Source organism: Eublepharis macularius, chromosome 2, assembly GCF_028583425.1.
Source record: "Eublepharis macularius isolate TG4126 chromosome 2, MPM_Emac_v1.0, whole genome shotgun sequence".
In the NCBI taxonomy this organism is placed as follows: domain Eukaryota; kingdom Metazoa; phylum Chordata; class Lepidosauria; order Squamata; family Eublepharidae; genus Eublepharis; species Eublepharis macularius.
This window is the reverse complement of record NC_072791.1, coordinates 153,792,556-153,810,838: the sequence shown is the minus strand read 5'-3', so window position 1 is coordinate 153,810,838 and position 18,283 is coordinate 153,792,556. Positions and strand designations below refer to the sequence as shown.

Here is an 18,283-nt window from a genome sequence, read left to right as displayed (position 1 = left end):
CTCACCCCTCTACCACTGCATGAAATACCAGACTCGGATGTGAAAGATCCAGGTTTGAATCCACATCTGTTATGAAAATTCACTGGATAACCTTGGGGCAGTCATTCTCTCTCTCAGTATAATCTACCTTACAGGGTTGTTGTTGGGCAGATAAATGGAAGAGGGGAGAACGATGAAGTAAGTTGCTTTGTGTCCTAATTGGTTAGGAAAAGCAGGGTATATAATCTAAATCAATAAATACTTATCTTTCAAGGAGTCTGGGGAGCTACTCTTGATGGTGAAGAAACTATTCCAACGTAACTCAGTTCACAAAGAAAGGACCTCAGGACAATGCCAAAGGATGACATAAGCCAGGCTAGGGATGTGAGGATAGTTCTGTGGCCTGGAACTGGTCTGCAGTAGAACAGTAGGATTTTAGTCCAGTAACACCTTAGAGACCAACAAGATTTTTAGAGTGTAAGCTTTTGAGAGTCAAAGCTCCTTCTTCGAACACCTTCAGCTCTAAATATAGAAAAGTAAGGGTGTGTGCCATGTCTGCTACTATGTTCCCAGTAATTTCCCCCATGTTTGGTATACTTTCCCCAGATTATATGATGTTTCCTAGTAGGATGTAAGCTCTCCAGTCCAGAGAAACTGTGTTCATTTTAGCCACAACTTTCCTCTCCAGACCATGCCTTTACCTAATGGTATCCATGTTTCTTTGTTGCACCAGAGGTGTGAGTTTCCATACCCAGCTTCTTCTCCAAACCGAATACCTTGCCCTTGACCATTCTCCCCAGAAGTAGGAATCAGGGACTGCCCAGAGGAGCAGGCCATTCTGCAGGGAAGGGAGAGGGGGTACCTTACCTCATCTGTTTAAAACTCTGTTTGGACAAGAAATCCCTTGCATTTCTCGTTGAGTCTGAAAGAGAACACCCACCCAGGTGAGTATGAGAGCTATGTTTAAATGGACTATGCAAGATGTGGACTGAAGTTAGACAAGGCTAGGAAAAGTACAGTTAGGATTGTGTCAAAATCTTATTTTGGAAATGGTTTGCAACTGCATCTGTGTGTATACTTCCTCCCCTGGTTGCAATTTTCACTGCCTTATCCAAAAAAGTCTGTTTTTCTGAAGGCATGACAGCCTTTGATCTCTCAGCAGATCCACAACCATTAACTCACGGTTGGTTTTGTGATAGTGTACAATTCATATATTGTGAACAAGGAGACAGATCTGTGCCTGCCAGGCTCTGCTAGTAAGACTCCTTGTTGTACAGGTAGTGGCAACACTATCCAGTGTGCCTGTGGGCTCTGTGCTTGTGTGGATTTTCATACTCATGTTGCTCATACTTTTAGCTACTGAGAGCCAAGCTACAAGAGACGCCTTACACAGGTTGGACACTTGTCAGCTTCCCTCAAGTTTTGATGGGAAATGTAGGTGTCCTGGTTTTACAGCTTGGCTCTCCGTTACAGCTGCAAGACCAGGATGCCTACATTTCCCATCAAAACTTGAGGGAAGCTGACAAGTGTCCAACCTGTGTCAGGCATCACTTGTAGCTTGGCTCTGAGAGGAGGGGAAATTGGTAACATTGGATGGTCAATTGGAGAGGTCTCTTCCCCACCCCCTCCCCATCAGTATCTGATCCAATCATAATGGGGGCACAGAGCTTTCACTTCTATCCTCAGCCCTAGTCCTCTGGAATAAAATCTAGAAAGAGCCAGGACACAGAAATAATTGGCCTGCTTCCCATCAGGCACTTCTACATGGAACAATACCGCTGCCAAGTCAGTGAGTCAGAATCGACTACAGCAACATACTCACGTCGCACTACTACTGACGTCTTTGCCTGTATGAGTCAGAGCAGAGGCCTCCTGAGAGAGGAGTCTACAGCCAGGCATATCAAGGAGGGCTCTTGCTTTATCAGTGCACCTGGTCCAAGGCAATTTTCAGCCACACGTTCATCAGATTACTAAATCCAAAATACACTTTCTAAAGTAGGATTACTCAGACATGACTACTTCTTGCAATTCAAGCAAACAAGATGCTGAACCGTGATGGATCCCAGAGCTACTTCCAAGAAGGGGAAACAGTGGCAGCTCCTCACAACACCTCCAGCCTGATTCCCCATAATAGCTGGAAAGAAGCACATATTCTGCCAAACTGGACAGGGTTATAATTGCAGAGGACGAGACAATCTAGATGATGCCCATTTCAGAAATTCCCCATATAAGGTGGGCAGGATAAGGAGCATCCAATCACCTTTGGGGATGTGCTCTTCTAGCTTCCTTGCACTTTCCCCCCATTTCCCCGCCAAGTGAAACACTGCCATTCTTTAAATCAACTAGTATGCTATACTTCCCTACTCAGCTAAGAACGACTAGAAGCAGGAGACAGTCAAGAACAGCAAGGACACATCTCAACAGCCTCTGCTCCAAAGCAGTTTCTAAAGTGTCATACAGTTGAGTCCTAGCCCTTTCACCAGTCTAAGGTCTGTTCTGCACAGGGCTTTTTCGTCAGTTCTAACCCCAGACTGCATTGATTTCTCTCCAGACTTTTGCATGCATGGTCAAAATACCCTGATTCAGTCTCCAAACTGTTTCACAGGCTTTTTTGCATTCTACACAGAAAAAGGCTGCAACTGCTGCAGAATTGCTCTTTCCCCAGCTTTTCTCCCTGCACACACACCCCAATTTTGTTTCCAACAAAGTCAAACCGGGGCTTTTTTGAAGTGCAAAATGCTTTCTTTGGTGTCAGGCCTGGCCCTGCCTTTCGCCCTCCCCTATATCCCCTCTGAGCCCTAATTGGTTGAACAGCAACAAATCAAGGGGTTTTTTTCCTGATTTTTTAAAATTAAATGGCAACATTGCAACAGTGGTGCCATTAAAAAGACCAAAAGAAAAACCCTTGTAAGTTTCCTCAGCGCTCAACTGAGGAACCTGACCAGTCCTCAAAGCCCAGAGCAGAATTGGGTCACTTTTCTACTGCAGAAATAAAAAACAAACACCACTTCAGTTCAACTCCCTCAAAGTGTAGAATTAAAGAACTGAAGCATTATGGGGCCAGAACCGATGAATAAAGTGGATCCAATCCTCATGGGTTGAATACACGGAAAGCCCAGTGTAAAGTTAACCATGTGGAAGAGGCCAAAGATAATCTTTGGCTAGTTCAGTTGTGCAGTCCAATCACACCTTCCTATTGGGATCCCAAGAATCTGGCTGGTGGGTCTCATACAGCTTAAGCAAATGAGAGTAGCAAAAACTTGTACTTGACGCACTTCAGAGATCCATGGGGAATAATCTTGTCTACACAGGGTCATGCTCAGGCTTCGTACCACACAAGGCTGCACCCCCAATCATTATGGATCCCACCCCAACTGCAAAAAACAGATTTTCCTCCAGCGGCTTGTTTAGGTCAATGCTGTTTCTTTAAGAATAATCACCTTTGATTAATTTGACCTGCCTAGCCAACTGCTTCTCCCATGCCACTTGGGGAGAGAACGTGAGTGAGTCATCTCAGACGGAACCACCTAAAATGTCAGATCAGGTGGGGAAAGTGGACAAAAAGCACAACATGACCTTTATGAGGACTCTGAGGCAAGAGTAAAATAGCTGCACCTCCTTCCAATTTGGAAAATATTTCATTTCCATTTTCCCCTTCCCCTTAAGCTCTCACAACCCACAAGATCATTCTGCCCACCTTGTAGTAGGGGCTCTGTAAGATGGCATGTAGGTTGTCTCCCCCTCTGCAATTAGAGGCTCTGTCTGAAGTTCTTAGGACCATGAGAAGACCCCTAAAATGGATGGAGAAGAGGAGCCCATGCAGGCATATATTGTGGTTTAAGTTTCCCCCTCCACACAGACTGGCTGGAACCTTCGTTAAAGCCAGAGACCAAAAAACCTGTATACTCTTTAGTTTCAAGGATTCCAAGCCATGAACTGTTGCCTCCTTTCTGAAATGTACCAGGAGCTCTTCCAGTCAGTGCTCACAAACCAGGGCAGCTGACAGCCTGAAGAAGGCTTACCAAGGACTGACTTGTGTTCAATATTCTCTTTCCAGCTCTCTCCAGCCCACTTCCAATATATTGAGAAAATGTCAAATATAAAAATTCAGGTTTTCTGCTAGACTCATATTGATTCAAAGACACCAGATAACACAATGACAAATCAAAATCTGCTCAAGAGTATAGTCTAAAACTCAGAATAAATTCACCGGTATATCCACACCTCTAGCTTGCAGAGATATTTTTGAATGCATTTCATTAAACCTTAGTTTTTAAAATGCTACATTCAGAAGTCTCTCACACAGAATGCTTAACTGCACTGGCATCAGGACTGGGCTTGAAATCAAACCGTGGCGGGCAAAAGAAATCCAGTGTTTACAAAATACTTGAACTAAGTGTTAATGCCCCCCAGCCAAGAGCACAGGGTTCAATTCCCAGTATGTCACACAAACAGAAGAAAATTCACTCAGATCCCCTGAGACTCCTAAAAACCCCCAGAAACTGACTTTATAAAATGAAGGTCAAGCCACTGTCTCATTGCCTTGACCAGAGGAAGGGCCATGGCCACAGCTGCTCAATGTATGAATACTCCAGAACGTTACTCATTATGATCAAAAGAACATGGCCAAATGAAACAGCCACAAGATGCAATTTAAAACAGTTCTTCAAAATCCTCCCCACCCTTCCTTTCTGGTTTCAGTTCTGTAACATTAATCAAAGTGCTCAATCCAACTTTTCAGCCCTCATCAAATTGTGTTCAAGTAAAAATGACTTTTAAAGGTCATGGCTGATGCTGGACTGAGGTCGCAAGGGAGGAACACGGCTCTAGAAAGTCAGTATCTGGCATCTTTTCAGGCTCCGACAGGGTGCTTCATAAACACAGAGATGTTTGCATAGCTAGTCTAAGCCACTGAGGACCCGGAGAATTTTAGATCGTCTTCGTCCTTCTGTGCAGCCCCACATTGGGACTGCGCAGGCGCAGGCCAGCCGCGGAAAAGATTTTTCTAGCTCTAAGAGATGTGAGGGGGACGTTCGGATCCACCGCGCATGCGCGCCGGTGTTCCCGCCAATTTTGAATGCATATATATCCGAACGTCCCCGGCATTCCCTCAGTTCCTTTTTCGCCGCCGTCGAAAAGGTTCTTATTGTCTAGCGTTCGTTTCAAGCGTCTCTTCGGAGTTTTGGATCGTTTCTTCTGCTGGTCGGTATTTTCCCCTTGTCATCTGTCGGGAGATACCGTTCATTATGTCGCAGACATCTTTGTTTAAAAAGTGTCATAAGTGCGGCACTAAGATGACCCATTCGGACGGCCATGAGCTCTGCCTCATCTGCCTGGGCGAGGGGCATGTTGTCGAGCGCTGCTCCATTTGTATGTCCTTCACTCCGAAGGCAAGGAGTGATCGGAAGGCCAGGCTCCGTGCCTTCTTGTGGGATGCCAACCTTCTCCCCCCCAAGCCGTCAGGCTCTTCGGGAGATAGGCCGCGCTCCGCCGCTCCGTCACCGGCGCCGTCTCGTAAGTCGCCAGAGCCGCTCCCCTCGGAACCGACGGGGCAACCCGTTCCGGAGGCCCGTCCTGATTCCGGTTCCGGGGACCGTCCTTCGAGCCGGAAGGCCAAGAAGCGTTCCACGCCCAAGCCGAAGTCCTCCTCCAAGCCTTCGGTTCCGGAGGCTGTTTCGGAGCCCCCGTCCAAGAAGGCCAAGGCGAAGTCGAGGGCCAAGGACCGTGCATTGTCCCCAGCTCCGACTGTGCTGCCTGGTTCTCCGGCCGAACCAGTCCTGATACCCGACGATGTGGTGAGTCTCCACACCCCGTCGCCTCCTTGCACGCCTCCTCCGTCGGTTCCCGAGGAGTTTATGCCGTTTCCGCCTTTCCCGGAACCGTTCCAATCTTTTGAGCACTCCCTGCCGTCCGCCCCGGCGCCTTCAGAGGCCTCCGTTCCACTGCCGTCTACCTCGTCGGTTCCGATGCCTCTTCGCTGGCCTGCCCCGGTGCCTGCTCCTCTGCCCCCTTGCCAGCCGGTCGCGGGGGTTGGGAACATGACCTCCTGGCAGGATTTTGTGGCGTGGTTCCAGCAGTCGCTGCCCTTCCTGCAACATCCGTCGGTTCCGATGGTCTCCGTTCCGGCTCAGCCAGTCGGGCTCCCAGCACCCGCTCCTCCACCTCCGGGCTTACCTCTGCGACCGCCGGTTCCTGCAACTTATCCGTCGGCCCCGACCGCTCACCGGTCTTCGGTTCCGACGCAAACCTCGCCGGAGTTTTCGGATTCCGAGGATGATGAAGGTCTGGCGTCACCGTCGGAGTGCTCTTCAGACGCGGCCTCGGATCCTTCCCCGGATGACACCGTGGGTGGGCCCCGCTCATCGTCCCCGAATGACGATTACAGGCTATTCTCCGAACAAATGGTGCGGATGGCCGCCGCGCTGGAGATAGACGTCTCCTCCACGACCTCCAAGCCCAAGAGTAAGCTGCTGGAGGCGCTGTATTCCGGGTCCCCCGCGTCGGTGGCGTTTCCCCCTGTGGAGGATTTTGTTGATAACGCTCTCGCGCTCTGGCAGGCGCCGGCGTCCCTGTCCGCGACGGCAAAGAAGGTGGAACGGTACTACCGTTTAAAGCAAGATGATTGCCCGTACCTCTTCAATCACCCGAAACCCTCGTCGATCGTGGCTGAGGAGGGTCAGGCTCGGTTCCGTTCCGGTTCCTCGTCGGCCCCGGCGGACCGGGAAGGCAGGAAGCTGGATGGCGTGGGCAGGAAACTCTACTCATCCGCGTCTCTGGGATTCCGTATTGCCAACTTCCAGGCCATAATGGGATCCTATAATCTATTCCTGTGGAAGAGGCTGTCTTCTTACCTCTCCGACCTCCCGGAGGATCGCCGCCACCTGGTTAAGGCCCTCCAAGCCGAGGCCGTGAAGCTGTCAAAACAGCAAATGACAGCTGGCAAGGACGCCGCCGACTCTGCAGCGCGAGCGATGGCAACTTCGGTGGTCCTGCGTCGGCACGCCTGGCTCCGGTCCACGGCCCTGCCTCCGGAGAAGAAGGCGAAGGTGGAGGACTTCCCGTTCGAGGGGCCCCAGCTCTTCTCGGAGAAGACGGATGAGTCCCTCTCCCTGATGAAGAAGAATCAGCAGACGGCCAAGTCCCTCGGGGTCGCCCCCTCAGCCCAGTCGTCGGGTCCGAGGTATCGCTATGGTCGGTTCCGATCCTACCAGACCCCTTACCAGCCTTACCAGCAGCGTCAAGGGCGCTTCTTCTCGGGCCAGTCCTACGGTCACCGATCCTACTCTGCCCAGCAGCGTCACCCTTCCAGGCGCTCCGGCCGGTCCAAGGGCAGGCAACAGCCCTCTTCGCCCAAGCCTTCGACCTCGGCGCAGAAGCCCTCGGTCTTCTGACTGCGCCTGAACGCTCCCCCGTTGGCCTCCGAGGGTGCTTCCTCTGCTGCCCAGTTTCTGGACAGGCTTCGACCTTTTTTGCCCTGTTGGCAACGTGTTACTTCTGACGCTTGGGTCCTGTCCATTGTGGCCCATGGTTACAAGTTAATGTTTACGGATGCACCCCCTCTCTCTCTCCCTCCCCGTTGTTCTCCATGTTGTGATGTTGTGTTACACAATAATGTTATGGAGTTGGTTACCAAAGGTGCTGTCCGGGTGGTCAATGTCTCTACTTCCCCATGGGGATTTTACTCCAGATACTTCCTTGTGGATAAAAAGGGTGGAGGTTCCCGGCCCATCTTAGACCTTCGAGGCCTCAATGGTTATTTGAAGGCTGAGAAGTTTCGCATGCTGACCCTGGCGCGAGTCATGGAACTCCTAGAAGTGGGCGTCTGGCTGGCCATTCTAGACCTGAAGGATGCCTACTTCCACATTTCTATATTTGAGGGCCACAGGAAATACCTGCGGTTTGTGTATGGGGATTCTGTGTATGAATATACAGTGTTGCCCTTCGGGCTAGCCTCTGCACCCAGAGTGTTCACAAAGTGCATGGCCACCGTAGTGGCATACCTGCGGTCCCAGGGTTGCTTTATCTACCCGTACCTGGATGACTGGCTCCTGGTGGGGCCCTCACCTGACTCTCTCCAGGCCCATATTGCCCTCACTTTGTCCGTGCTGGCTAGGCTGGGCTTGGTGGTTAATGGGGATAAGTCTATCCTGACCCCAGGCATGGCCATTAGGTTTATTGGGGTCCATTTCAATTCCCTGCTGGGTAGAGCCTACCTGCCCCCTGACCGGTTGGCCAGGCTTTCCGCTTTGGCCCGGCATTTTATGCATTGCCGGTATCAGACTGCCCTTTTGGTTCAGACTCTGTTGGGCCTTATGGCCTCCACCACAGGGGTGGTTTTCTTTGCGCGCCTGCGTATGAGGCCTCTGCAAAACTGGTTTGTCCGGAGGTACAACCCCCTCACCATGGGTCAGCACCAGAGGTTTTCCATCCCCAGGGTGGTGCTGCGCTCTCTGGCCTGGTGGACTGTCCCTGGGAACCTGTCTGAAGGTTGTCCTTTCGGCCCCTTCCTAGCCGAGGTCACGGTTTATACCGATGCCTCCAACTTGGGATGGGGGGGGGCGCTGTAGACAGCTTTCGGCTCAGGGCATCTGGTCCCCATCTGAGGCATCCATGCATATCAACCTTCTTGAGCTTAGGGCGATCCGTTACTCCCTCGCTTCTTTTGCAGATGCCATTCGGAACAGGAGGGTTCAGGTCCTGTCGGACAATACCACGGCCTGCTACTACCTCAACAAGCAGGGAGGGACGGTCTCGCTCAAGCTCTGCAAGGAGGCAACGACTCTATGGAATTGGGCCATGGTCAACAACGTCCTTCCCAGAGCCGTGCACATTGCCGGGGATCTCAACACCTCGGCGGATGCGCTGAGCAGGGTGTTTCTGCCTCAGCACGAGTGGTCCCTAAACAGGGTTTACCTCGACCAGGTTTTCCGCACATGGGGCACGCCGTTGGTCGACCTCTTCGCCACTGCCCGCAACAAACAGGCCCCGCTGTTCTGCTCCCGGGCCGGCATTGGCCGCCACTCCCTAGGGGATGCCTTCCAAATACCTTGGTCCCCAGGGCTCTTTTATGCCTTCCCGCCCTTTCCGCTCCTGTACAAGGTTCTTTCCAGGGTCAGGGCCTACCGAACCCGCTGTATCCTCGTTGCCCCTCGGTGGCCTCGCCAGGATTGGTTCCCCCTTTTGCTCTCCCTGTCCCGGGGGCGATGCCTCCCCCTGCCTCACGCCCCGGACCTCTTAACCAGGGACGGGGTGTGGCATCACGATGTGGCTGTACTGAATCTGGCTGCCTGGCTTCTGGGCAACCGGGAATGAACCTCTCTTCTGGGGTGCTTGGGGTGATCTTGAATGCCCGGAAACCGTCCACCAGGTTGTCCTACCAGAGGAAGTGGTCACGTTTTTCCCGGTGGTTGGCCCCAAAGGGGGTTTCTCCCTTTAGTTGCCCGCTCCCTGTCATCCTGGACTACCTCCTGGAACTTTGCTCCCAGGGCCTTGCGTTTTCCAGTATTAAGGTCCACATGGCTGCAATCTCTGCCTTCCATGAGCAGATTGATGGGAAGACAGTTTTTACTCACTGGCTTTCCAAGCAGTTCCTGAAGGGCCTGTTCAAGACCTTCCCTCCTAGGACCCATCCCATTCCGCAATGGAGTCTCTCCCTGGTTCTCTCCCGGCTGATGCTCCAGCCCTTTGAGCCTCTATCTTCTTGTCCCCTACCTTTGCTCACTCAGAAGGTGGCTTTCCTGGTAGCAATCACGTCCTCCAGGCGTGTTGGGGAGCTGTCTGCCCTGCGGTGTGACCCTCCCTTCCTGCAGTTTTTCCCTGGTACTGTCATGCTCCACACTAGCATGGAGTTTCTGCCCAAGGTAGTCTCAAGGTTTCACCTACAGCAAAAGGTGTTCCTCCCTTCCTTTTTTCCAACACCTTCATCCCCAGGGGAACGAGCACTACACACGTTGGATGTAAAGCGTGCTTTATTGTTTTATTTGCACCGCACCAAATGTTTCAGGAAGTCTCCTGCCCTGTTTGTGTGTTACTCTGGCCCTCGCAAGGGCTCACCTGCTTCTGCCCAGTCCATCTCTCGCTGGATTGTGTCTACGATTAAACTTTGCTATCAGCATGCTGGAGTCCAGTGTCCCTTGTTGGTTACCGCTCATTCCACTCGAGCGCAAGCTGCTTCTGCTGCCTTCCTACGAGGAGTGCCGCTCCGGGACGTCTGCCAAGCTGCGACATGGTCCACTGCAGACACTTTCGTCAAGCACTATTCTGTGGATGTGCATGCACGACGTGACTCGGCTGTGGGCACAGCTGTCCTGCAGTCCTTGTTCAAGTAGACACTCACACCCGCCCCCATTGGTGAGATGCTAGTTACTCTCCCAATGTGGGGCTGCACAGAAGGACGAAGACGATAAACAGGGTTTCTCACCTGTAACTGTTGATCGTCGAGTCTCTTCTGTGCAGACACACATTCCCTCCCGCCTGCCCCGCTGTGAGTGTTTGGTTTCTTCCATTGTTTCTCCGGCGGCTCAGGTGAACTGAGGGAATGCCGGGGACGTTCGGATATATATGCATTCAAAATTGGCGGGAACACCGGCGCGCATGCGCGGTGGATCCGAACGTCCCCCTCACATCTCTTAGAGCTAGAAAAATCTTTTCCGCGGCTGGCCTGCGCCTGCGCAGTCCCAATGTGTGTCTGCACAGAAGAGACTCGACGATCAACAGTTACAGGTGAGAAACCCTGTTTTTTTTAGTGCAGCAACTCAGATTCCCAAAGAATCATAGCTTTGATTTTTTAGGAGAGTGAAAGAATCCAGCATGTCTCCAGCACTCATGGCTGTGGCACAAAATAATCAAATGAGAGAAGAAAGCAGTTGATAAAATCTCCAAGATTACAGGTGCCTCCAGTAGCTGCTTGGTTCCTCCACATTTTGACCCCCTTCCTTTTGGTCTGCCCCATTTCAACACCTGTGTACCCTCTGAAGTATCTTGATACAGAAAATGTAACTTCAACAGCACTGCCTCCAATAATTACTTCTGCCAAGACGGAATGAAGTGCGAGTCACACAAATGAGATTATATTGTTTCACTGGGTGAACAGACAACCATTTACCAACTTAAAACCTACAAATGAGTATTTAACCTGTTGGCAAACTGTTCATGGCTTGTTAATCTTAGCTTCCATAGCTTTCTAATCAGGTGCAGAAGTTTGGTTAGCCTCTGACTCCCGCATGGTAAAGTGATTGTATGTGCCTGTCCAATGGTTACATGTACCATGTTAAGATACCACATGGCAAATGGGGATCACCCATTGTTTTGGTAAATCTTTTAAAAACTGCTTACATTATTTATCATACAGTCATATTGCAGAATTATGATTTTGCAATAAATTAATGGCTGAATTCTGCGAGGTAGCTGCACCAAGGAAATCAAGTCAAGTCAGGATGGCTCCTCCATGAGATTCAACAAGGCTTATGTCCTATAAGAGACATAAAAGTAACACATACCTTGTCTATCTTGATCTATGGCAATATGAACATTAGCATGGGATTCTTCAGCAAGGAGGGAACCTAAAGATTGGCTATCTTCAATGTCAGTTGTGGTGGTTACCCATACTTTTTTTAAAAAAAACCTCATAGCAAGAAGTAGAAGGAATTCGACTTTGGCTGAACAGAGAACAGCAAGGCAAATTATTTCTGGCTTCAAACCTTTTAATAGCCTCTAAATAGTAAGGTTTTTTTTAAAAAAAACTTGACAGAGAAATAGCCAGCACATTCATCAGTGCCCTGATCAGGTATCTGGGTGCTTTACCAGCATCTTATCAAAGATCCCCTCCCACAGACAATGCGTGGAGAAAGGCAGGGGTCACTGTTCAAATACCAGAACCCAGCAAAGCATCCACTTCCGTGTCAGGCCTGGGGCTTTGCTCTCTGGAACCATGGCAAAAAGGAGACCAACCATCCCATGAGACCCAGCACACTTCCTGAAGAACTTGGAAGCCTTTCAAGGTTATGATCTGGCCTTCTGGCTTCATGCACACCAGTGAGCCAGAACTAAAATCTTCATATTGCTACCATGGTTCCCTTCTGTAACAGGCCCTACTGCCCAGCCAGATCTCTCACACTTTGGTCAGACTTTTCTCCACAACCACTGCTGTGCCACTTTGCTAGCCTCCCCATAACTGCCATGCTGAAGAAGGAGGGAAGCAGTTCAGTTGCAACACTCCCCTCACCAGTCTCCAAACCTCCCTGAACTGGAAAGGATCTCTTTCTCAGCACTTAAAGCATTATGAGGCAAGTAACCACTTCCAGCTAAAAGTGGTAACAAGACAAGGCATCCCTTCCTCCTTGGATACAGGACGTACAGTTGGCAGCTTCACCTCCAAACAGTCTCTTTCTGCAAAGGACAGGGAAAATCTTGCTTTCCCGAAAGCTTGACAGGAGAAGCATGTCCTATAAGAAGAGTTGCTCAATACCCAAGACAGCTGCTAAGCCCTCTGGCACAGAAGTCTCAGGACAGGCGGCTGTAATTGGCATATAATGGAATGTTTCACTTCCAGTTTAGCTCCAAAGAACCAAGGCAAAAACTGCACAGGAAGCTGCCATGCAAATTTGCCTGAATTTGAGGGCCAGGAGACAAAAGGAGGCATTGACTGGCCTGTATCATGTCACCAGGCTCACAGCTTTCCTACAGCAGCCTCATAAAGGCAGCCCAGAGATTTATTTACAAATAAGGCACAGCAATAAGGAAACAGGAACCAATAAGCAGTTGCCTACAGAAGACAGCAATGTACACACCCAGAGGTGTGGGGGTGGGATGGAGGACAGCACTAAGGGACCCCTCTTGGTATCCCATCCTTCTTCACTGTAGAGACAAAGCCATCCTAGAAGGGGTCCAGCTTCTGTCTGCAACAGGAAGACGAGGCAGGCTGGAAGGAGGATGAAGAGGAAGGCTTGGCGAGAATGACGTCAGTGACTGAATTGGGAAGGAAAACACGAGAGGGTGGCGGGGGGCGAGAGAGAGATCGGCTGGGGCGCTGAAAGCAGCAGCTGGGGAGGCCGGGGACACGAGCCAGCCCAGCCCGACAACGCTCTGACGCGCACACGACAGGCTGCCACGCAAAATGATGACAACACCACTTCTGCGGGGGCTGGATCTGCTCCAGGCAAAAGGGGGGCAAATTCATACCAAAGGCGAATGGGGCGCGGGGAGGGGGAGGATGAAGCCCCTCGAGCATCCATCTGGAGCAGGGAGGGGGCGGGGAGAGGGAGCACCCCGAGCGAGGGAAAGATGCAGGTGTTCAGGAGGCTTCAGAGGCCGATGGGAGGCGAAAAGGGAAGAGTGTGTAGGGCTCAAACCACGGTCGCGGGAGACAGGCTAGCCCGTTTTTTTCAAAAGAACGGATGCGGGACGGTATATTGAAAGGTTTCCCTCCCTTTCCCTACGCGCGGGGAAGCGACCTGCGGGAAGGGCAACAGGGCAAGCCTTTCCATCCCCCTCCTGCAGATCAAGTCCGACCCGACCCCACCCCCACCCCCCGCTCCCCGTTACGACTCCAAACTCGACTCATCTCATCAGAACAAATACTTCTCAGATCCCCAGGGCCGGGGCGGGAGACCAGAGAGACCAGGGCCGTAAGAGATGAAGGGTGCATGTGGCAGACTGGTATGGAAAGAGCTGCTGCATCTGCCATATGGACGCGAAGGAGCTGTCCCCAGTCTCTGCAAGGGAGGAGGGGAACAGAGGAGCCAGTGGCCGGCGGGCACAGCTCTACCGCTATCCCGGGCCCGCTACCCCCGCCCACTCCCGTTTCCAGCAGCCCAGCCTCCCCTTCCCCACTCCCACCAAGAGCACCTGGACTTTCATGCGCCCCCCCCCCCCCGCCGCTCACCGTGCAATACTTGCAACGGGCGCTCCCCAGCAGCCCCAGGCCCAAGGAACAGCAGCCACAGTAAGAGGAAGCAGCCAAACGCCCGGAGCAGCCTCCGCCACCGCCCCATGCCGGCTGGTGCCCCCGCTCACAGCCCCGGCAGCCGCCGCCTCCACGGCCGCTGCACCATCCTTAAGCCGGCAATCAGCGCCCCCTCCAGTCCGACGCTGAGGCACGCGCCTCCGCCCCAAACTAGCCAATCTCAATAGGCATGCAAAGCACACCCAGCAATGCCTATCACCACAAGGCGGAAGGACACGCCTTCGCTCAAACAGCCAACTAGGGCAGTCCACGGGCACGCCCTACTGCGAGAAGTCACGCCTCCGTCGACAATATTAGACTCTTGGCCACGCCTCTCATTGGACCTCGCCCGCTTCGCATTTCGACATCCTCGTCCCGCAAACTCGGCTTTCGGCGCCTCCAATTGTGCGAACAATCCAGTGCCCGGTTGGCCCCACGCCCCTAGTTATTGACGCCTGACAGGTAACACCAGTAGTGGCTTGGTGAAACTGGTGAATTGTGCTTCCCGCAGGCAAGCGTTTAACCAGAGTCTAAACTTGGGCTACATGTCACTACATGTCACAGAAACGTCTCACATGGTTGTTCTTAACACAGCGACCGAAATTAAGCTTGCTACCTTATAAAACCACAATCCCTCCATATGACAGCATTTGTACATCACAAGTCACTTCTGTACCTAAATAAAACCTTGGTCTTTAAGGGGCATCAAGTCTCACGCACGTTTATGCTGCAACAGACCAGTACAAAGTGACCTGCTGGATCGATACCCATCCTGTAGTCTGCCCACCACCCTCAACTTGTCTTTTGCATTTTTGTTAGGATGAAGTAAGCAAGTGAGTACTTAGGGCACTTCCTTATAGCTCCAAAACACAAGAGGCATGTTCAGGCAACCCAATCCCACCTCTTCTTCGCCAGCATCCACACTCACAGGAACACTTGTGGTTGCCAAAGAAATAAATCAGGCAAAAGCAGCTTTCTTCCCACCATTATAGTACAGTACTATTTCCAATACAGCATCATTGATTAACACCCATTTTGCAATCATTCTTCAGTGGCAATATCACCCTGTGCCACATTCTCCATTCCCGTTTGCTCCCTTATTCCAATGACTACAAATTATTGACTAGCACACCTATGAGTAGAAAGCCAGAAATATCCAGGACAATACAGTGCAGTCACAAACACTCAAGAGTTAACAGGCTGCACAAATAGCAAAGTTAATTTGCTACGAAGGCCGGTAGTTAACAGTCACCACTGAGATTGTTTCCAGCCATCAGGATGGAGCCATCAGTTCAAGTGGGCAGCTTTCCCATCTTGCTTCATGGCTAAATTCCTTTTCTCCAGCAAACCCAGAAGTCTTCCATACTTGTGTCAGGGCAAGCATACACAAGCACTACGCGCACATGCGCACGCGTGTGTGTGTGTGTGTGTGTGTGTGTGAGAGAGAGAGAGAGAGAGAGAGAAAGAGAGAATTCAAGTCCTGATTTCTGCCAGCAAAGGGTAATGCAAGCAGGCAAGGTTGCAAGCCATTTCCAAGGCTGTTTTAGCCTTTAATGGAGGACTCACCTGGGTCAGGAATGGCAGCAACCAGCTGAGTTTGATACCATGCGAGTTCCATGATTCACCCAACCGTGCTACTGGTTCAACTGCAGCCACCACACAAAAGACAGTGCAGTACAGTATCAGACAAGGATCTAGCAGATCCTAGTGCAAATCCCCACCCTTGCTATGGAAACTTGCTGGGTGACCTTTGGCTAGTTTGGGACCTTCAGCGAGGACTCATTAGGGCCAGCCCTGACAAAAACCACCAGGTGACTTGCTACCACCTAACGTTACACAACTTGCCCAGGGCCAGCTGCTTGCTACTGTTCAACAGCAGCCACCCCAGGAAAACCAGTGTGGTGTACAGGTTAGCATTTCAGACCAGGACCTGGGAGACCCAGGTGCAAACTACTGCTGTGGTGTGGAAACTCACAGGCTGGCCTTAGGTTGAGAATGTAACTTTGCTCAGAGTTTTGTTGTTGTGAGGATAAAATGGAGGAGAATGATGTAAGCTGCCTTGGGTCCCCATTGTGGAGAAAGCCAGGGTATATTTGAACTAAATAAATAATATATCTGAAGACGGGACAGATAAAAGGTAGACTGGCTGATGAGAGGGAAAAGGAAAACAAGGAAGGTGAGGATATGGGGGATGCCAGGAGGGAAATAGTGTGGGGAGTGAGATACGGAGAACACAGTAGTGCCCCCCCCCCAAGTCCTTGCAAGTTCCCCTCTGGGCCTCACCAAGATGACACCACATAACAGGGCCAGTTTTCCCAGGTAGAGGCTGCCACCGGGAGAGGAGGGAAAGCTGAAGACTGGAGGGCAAATAAAGGTAAGTTGGCTGATGTGTGCAAAGGAAGCAGAACAGGCCAGGCTATGTGGGCTTTCAGGAAGGAAAAGAGCAAACTGGGGGAGGGGGAAATGAGATGCCTCTTCAAGTTCTTGCAGCATCCCTACTTGTCAATTATTGCCATCAATATATCTGTTTCTGAATCTCATTGTAGAGGATATGATAGATACCGTCACAAAATAGAGCTAGAGACAGACCTCAGAGATTTCTCTAGAAACCTGAAAGAAATCCCAAGGGTTGCAGAAAAATCTGATTTAAAAAAAAAATTGGAGGATTAAACCTCCTCACTGTAACAGAAAACACCTGTAACTTTTAAGAAAAGAATACCCTCTGAACTTTCACTGGCCATTGGATTTTGCTGCATAACAACATTACCAAGCCCTCCAAATCTTGGTTTCTGTAAAGCAAAGCTGTAGGAGGATTGGGAGACCTGGAAAAGATCCCATCTACCCTCTCACATGCCCTGATGGAGGACTTGCCAGGGACAAGAGGCAGGGATTGCCAGAGACTCACAACTCACAGAACTCAGCCTGGCCTGGAGGCGGCAGCCACTGTACAACTCAGCCTGACCACCATGCCATCACACAGCACAGCCAGATTTTTCCTGGGGTGGGGGCTGCCAGGGTTAGGGAAGGTGGGAAAGCTGAAGACGGACAGATAAAGGTAGGTTGGCTGATGGGAAGAAAAGGAAGTAGGAAAAGGGGAGAGGCTATGGGGACTGCCAGGGAAAGAGGAAATAGTGGAGTCAGATACAGGAGAAAACGAGATACCCCACACAAGACCTTGTGGAATCCCAATTTCTAAATGGAAGATCCATGTTTAGAGGCAGTATTTTTCTGAGTACCAGTTGCTAGAGATGACATTGGTAACCCTGCCTTTGGGCTTTCTGAAGCAGCTCATTAGCTGCTGTGAGAAACAGGATGTCGGGACTAAGCATGTCTGATCCAATCAGGCTCTTTAGTAGTTGGCAAGGTTGGCACTTTCTTGATAGTTCTCAGTGAAAAAAAGAAGGCCCAACATTCACCAAGTTATGTTGAACTGCATTTGCTAGAGAAGCTAGCACAGTCTATCTAGCTGGGACCACTTTCAAATACTACTAAAACTATACACTCCTTTCTTGCTTATATCATTCAAGGCACTACACCTAATATGGTAATCACTGATGTATTTCACTGAACCCACTTCCTTCTTCCCCAAAGAAAAGAGACAGTACTGTCTTTCCTCCACTTCTTAGGAGCAGGAGGTGCTTCAGAAGACCCCAAGAAGCAAGGGCTTTCTGTTTAGAGAGAGTACCCATTTGAGCACAGCTTCCTCCATCCTAGAAGGGTGTTTCACCAGAAATCTCATGTTTTGTGATTGGTCCTGCCTCCCATGGCAGCCATTTTGTGGTTGTTCCCCCTGCCTGTTCTCAAAATTCAAAAAGCAGCCACAGGTTCAACAAGCTTGGGTGCCCTTAAGAAATAGATTACTGTGATTAGCACCCATGGCTTACCTTGCATGAATTTGTTCACTTGAAGTCACATTCTATGGCAGAGAGTTCCATAATTGAGTTTTGGAGAGAGCTACACATTATTTTTATCTGATACTTTCTCATCTTGCCACAGTGCATGAATAAAGGTTCTCTCCCCAATTCACTCTTTCAAATGTGATTTTTATATACTTTAAGTACACTGCTGACACAAAGCCCATCTCTTTTCAAAAAGAAATGAGGAAATTACTGGCTTTTCCAGTTTCCTTCCAACTCATCTGTAGTTTGAACAAAGCCTGAAAACATTTTAACACCTATTGGACTACAGGAGAGAGATTTTCCCCTAATACTGTTCAGAAAGAAATAATAAAGCAAGTCTCTCTGTGAGAGCTGGACGAGCAACTCAAAGGCAACACTTGAGGGCTTTCCTTTGCTTTTCAACGAACTGTTTAAGTTCACGATACAAGTTAAGAGAAAAAGAACCAAGGAAAAGCAGGTACAA

General features: G+C 50.5%; 1 protein-coding gene across 1 annotated transcript in view; it reads right to left on the bottom strand.

Moving 5' to 3' along the window:
- Window positions 1-13,970, bottom strand: part of PTPRN (protein tyrosine phosphatase receptor type N) — a 48,835-nt gene extending 34,865 nt beyond the window's left edge. Inside the window, exon 1 of the mRNA XM_054970084.1 lies at window positions 13,862-13,970. Coding sequence (XP_054826059.1) covers window positions 13,862-13,970 — 109 coding nt within the window. The remainder of the gene's footprint in view (window positions 1-13,861) is intronic.
- Window positions 13,971-18,283: the final 4,313 nt, after the last annotated feature.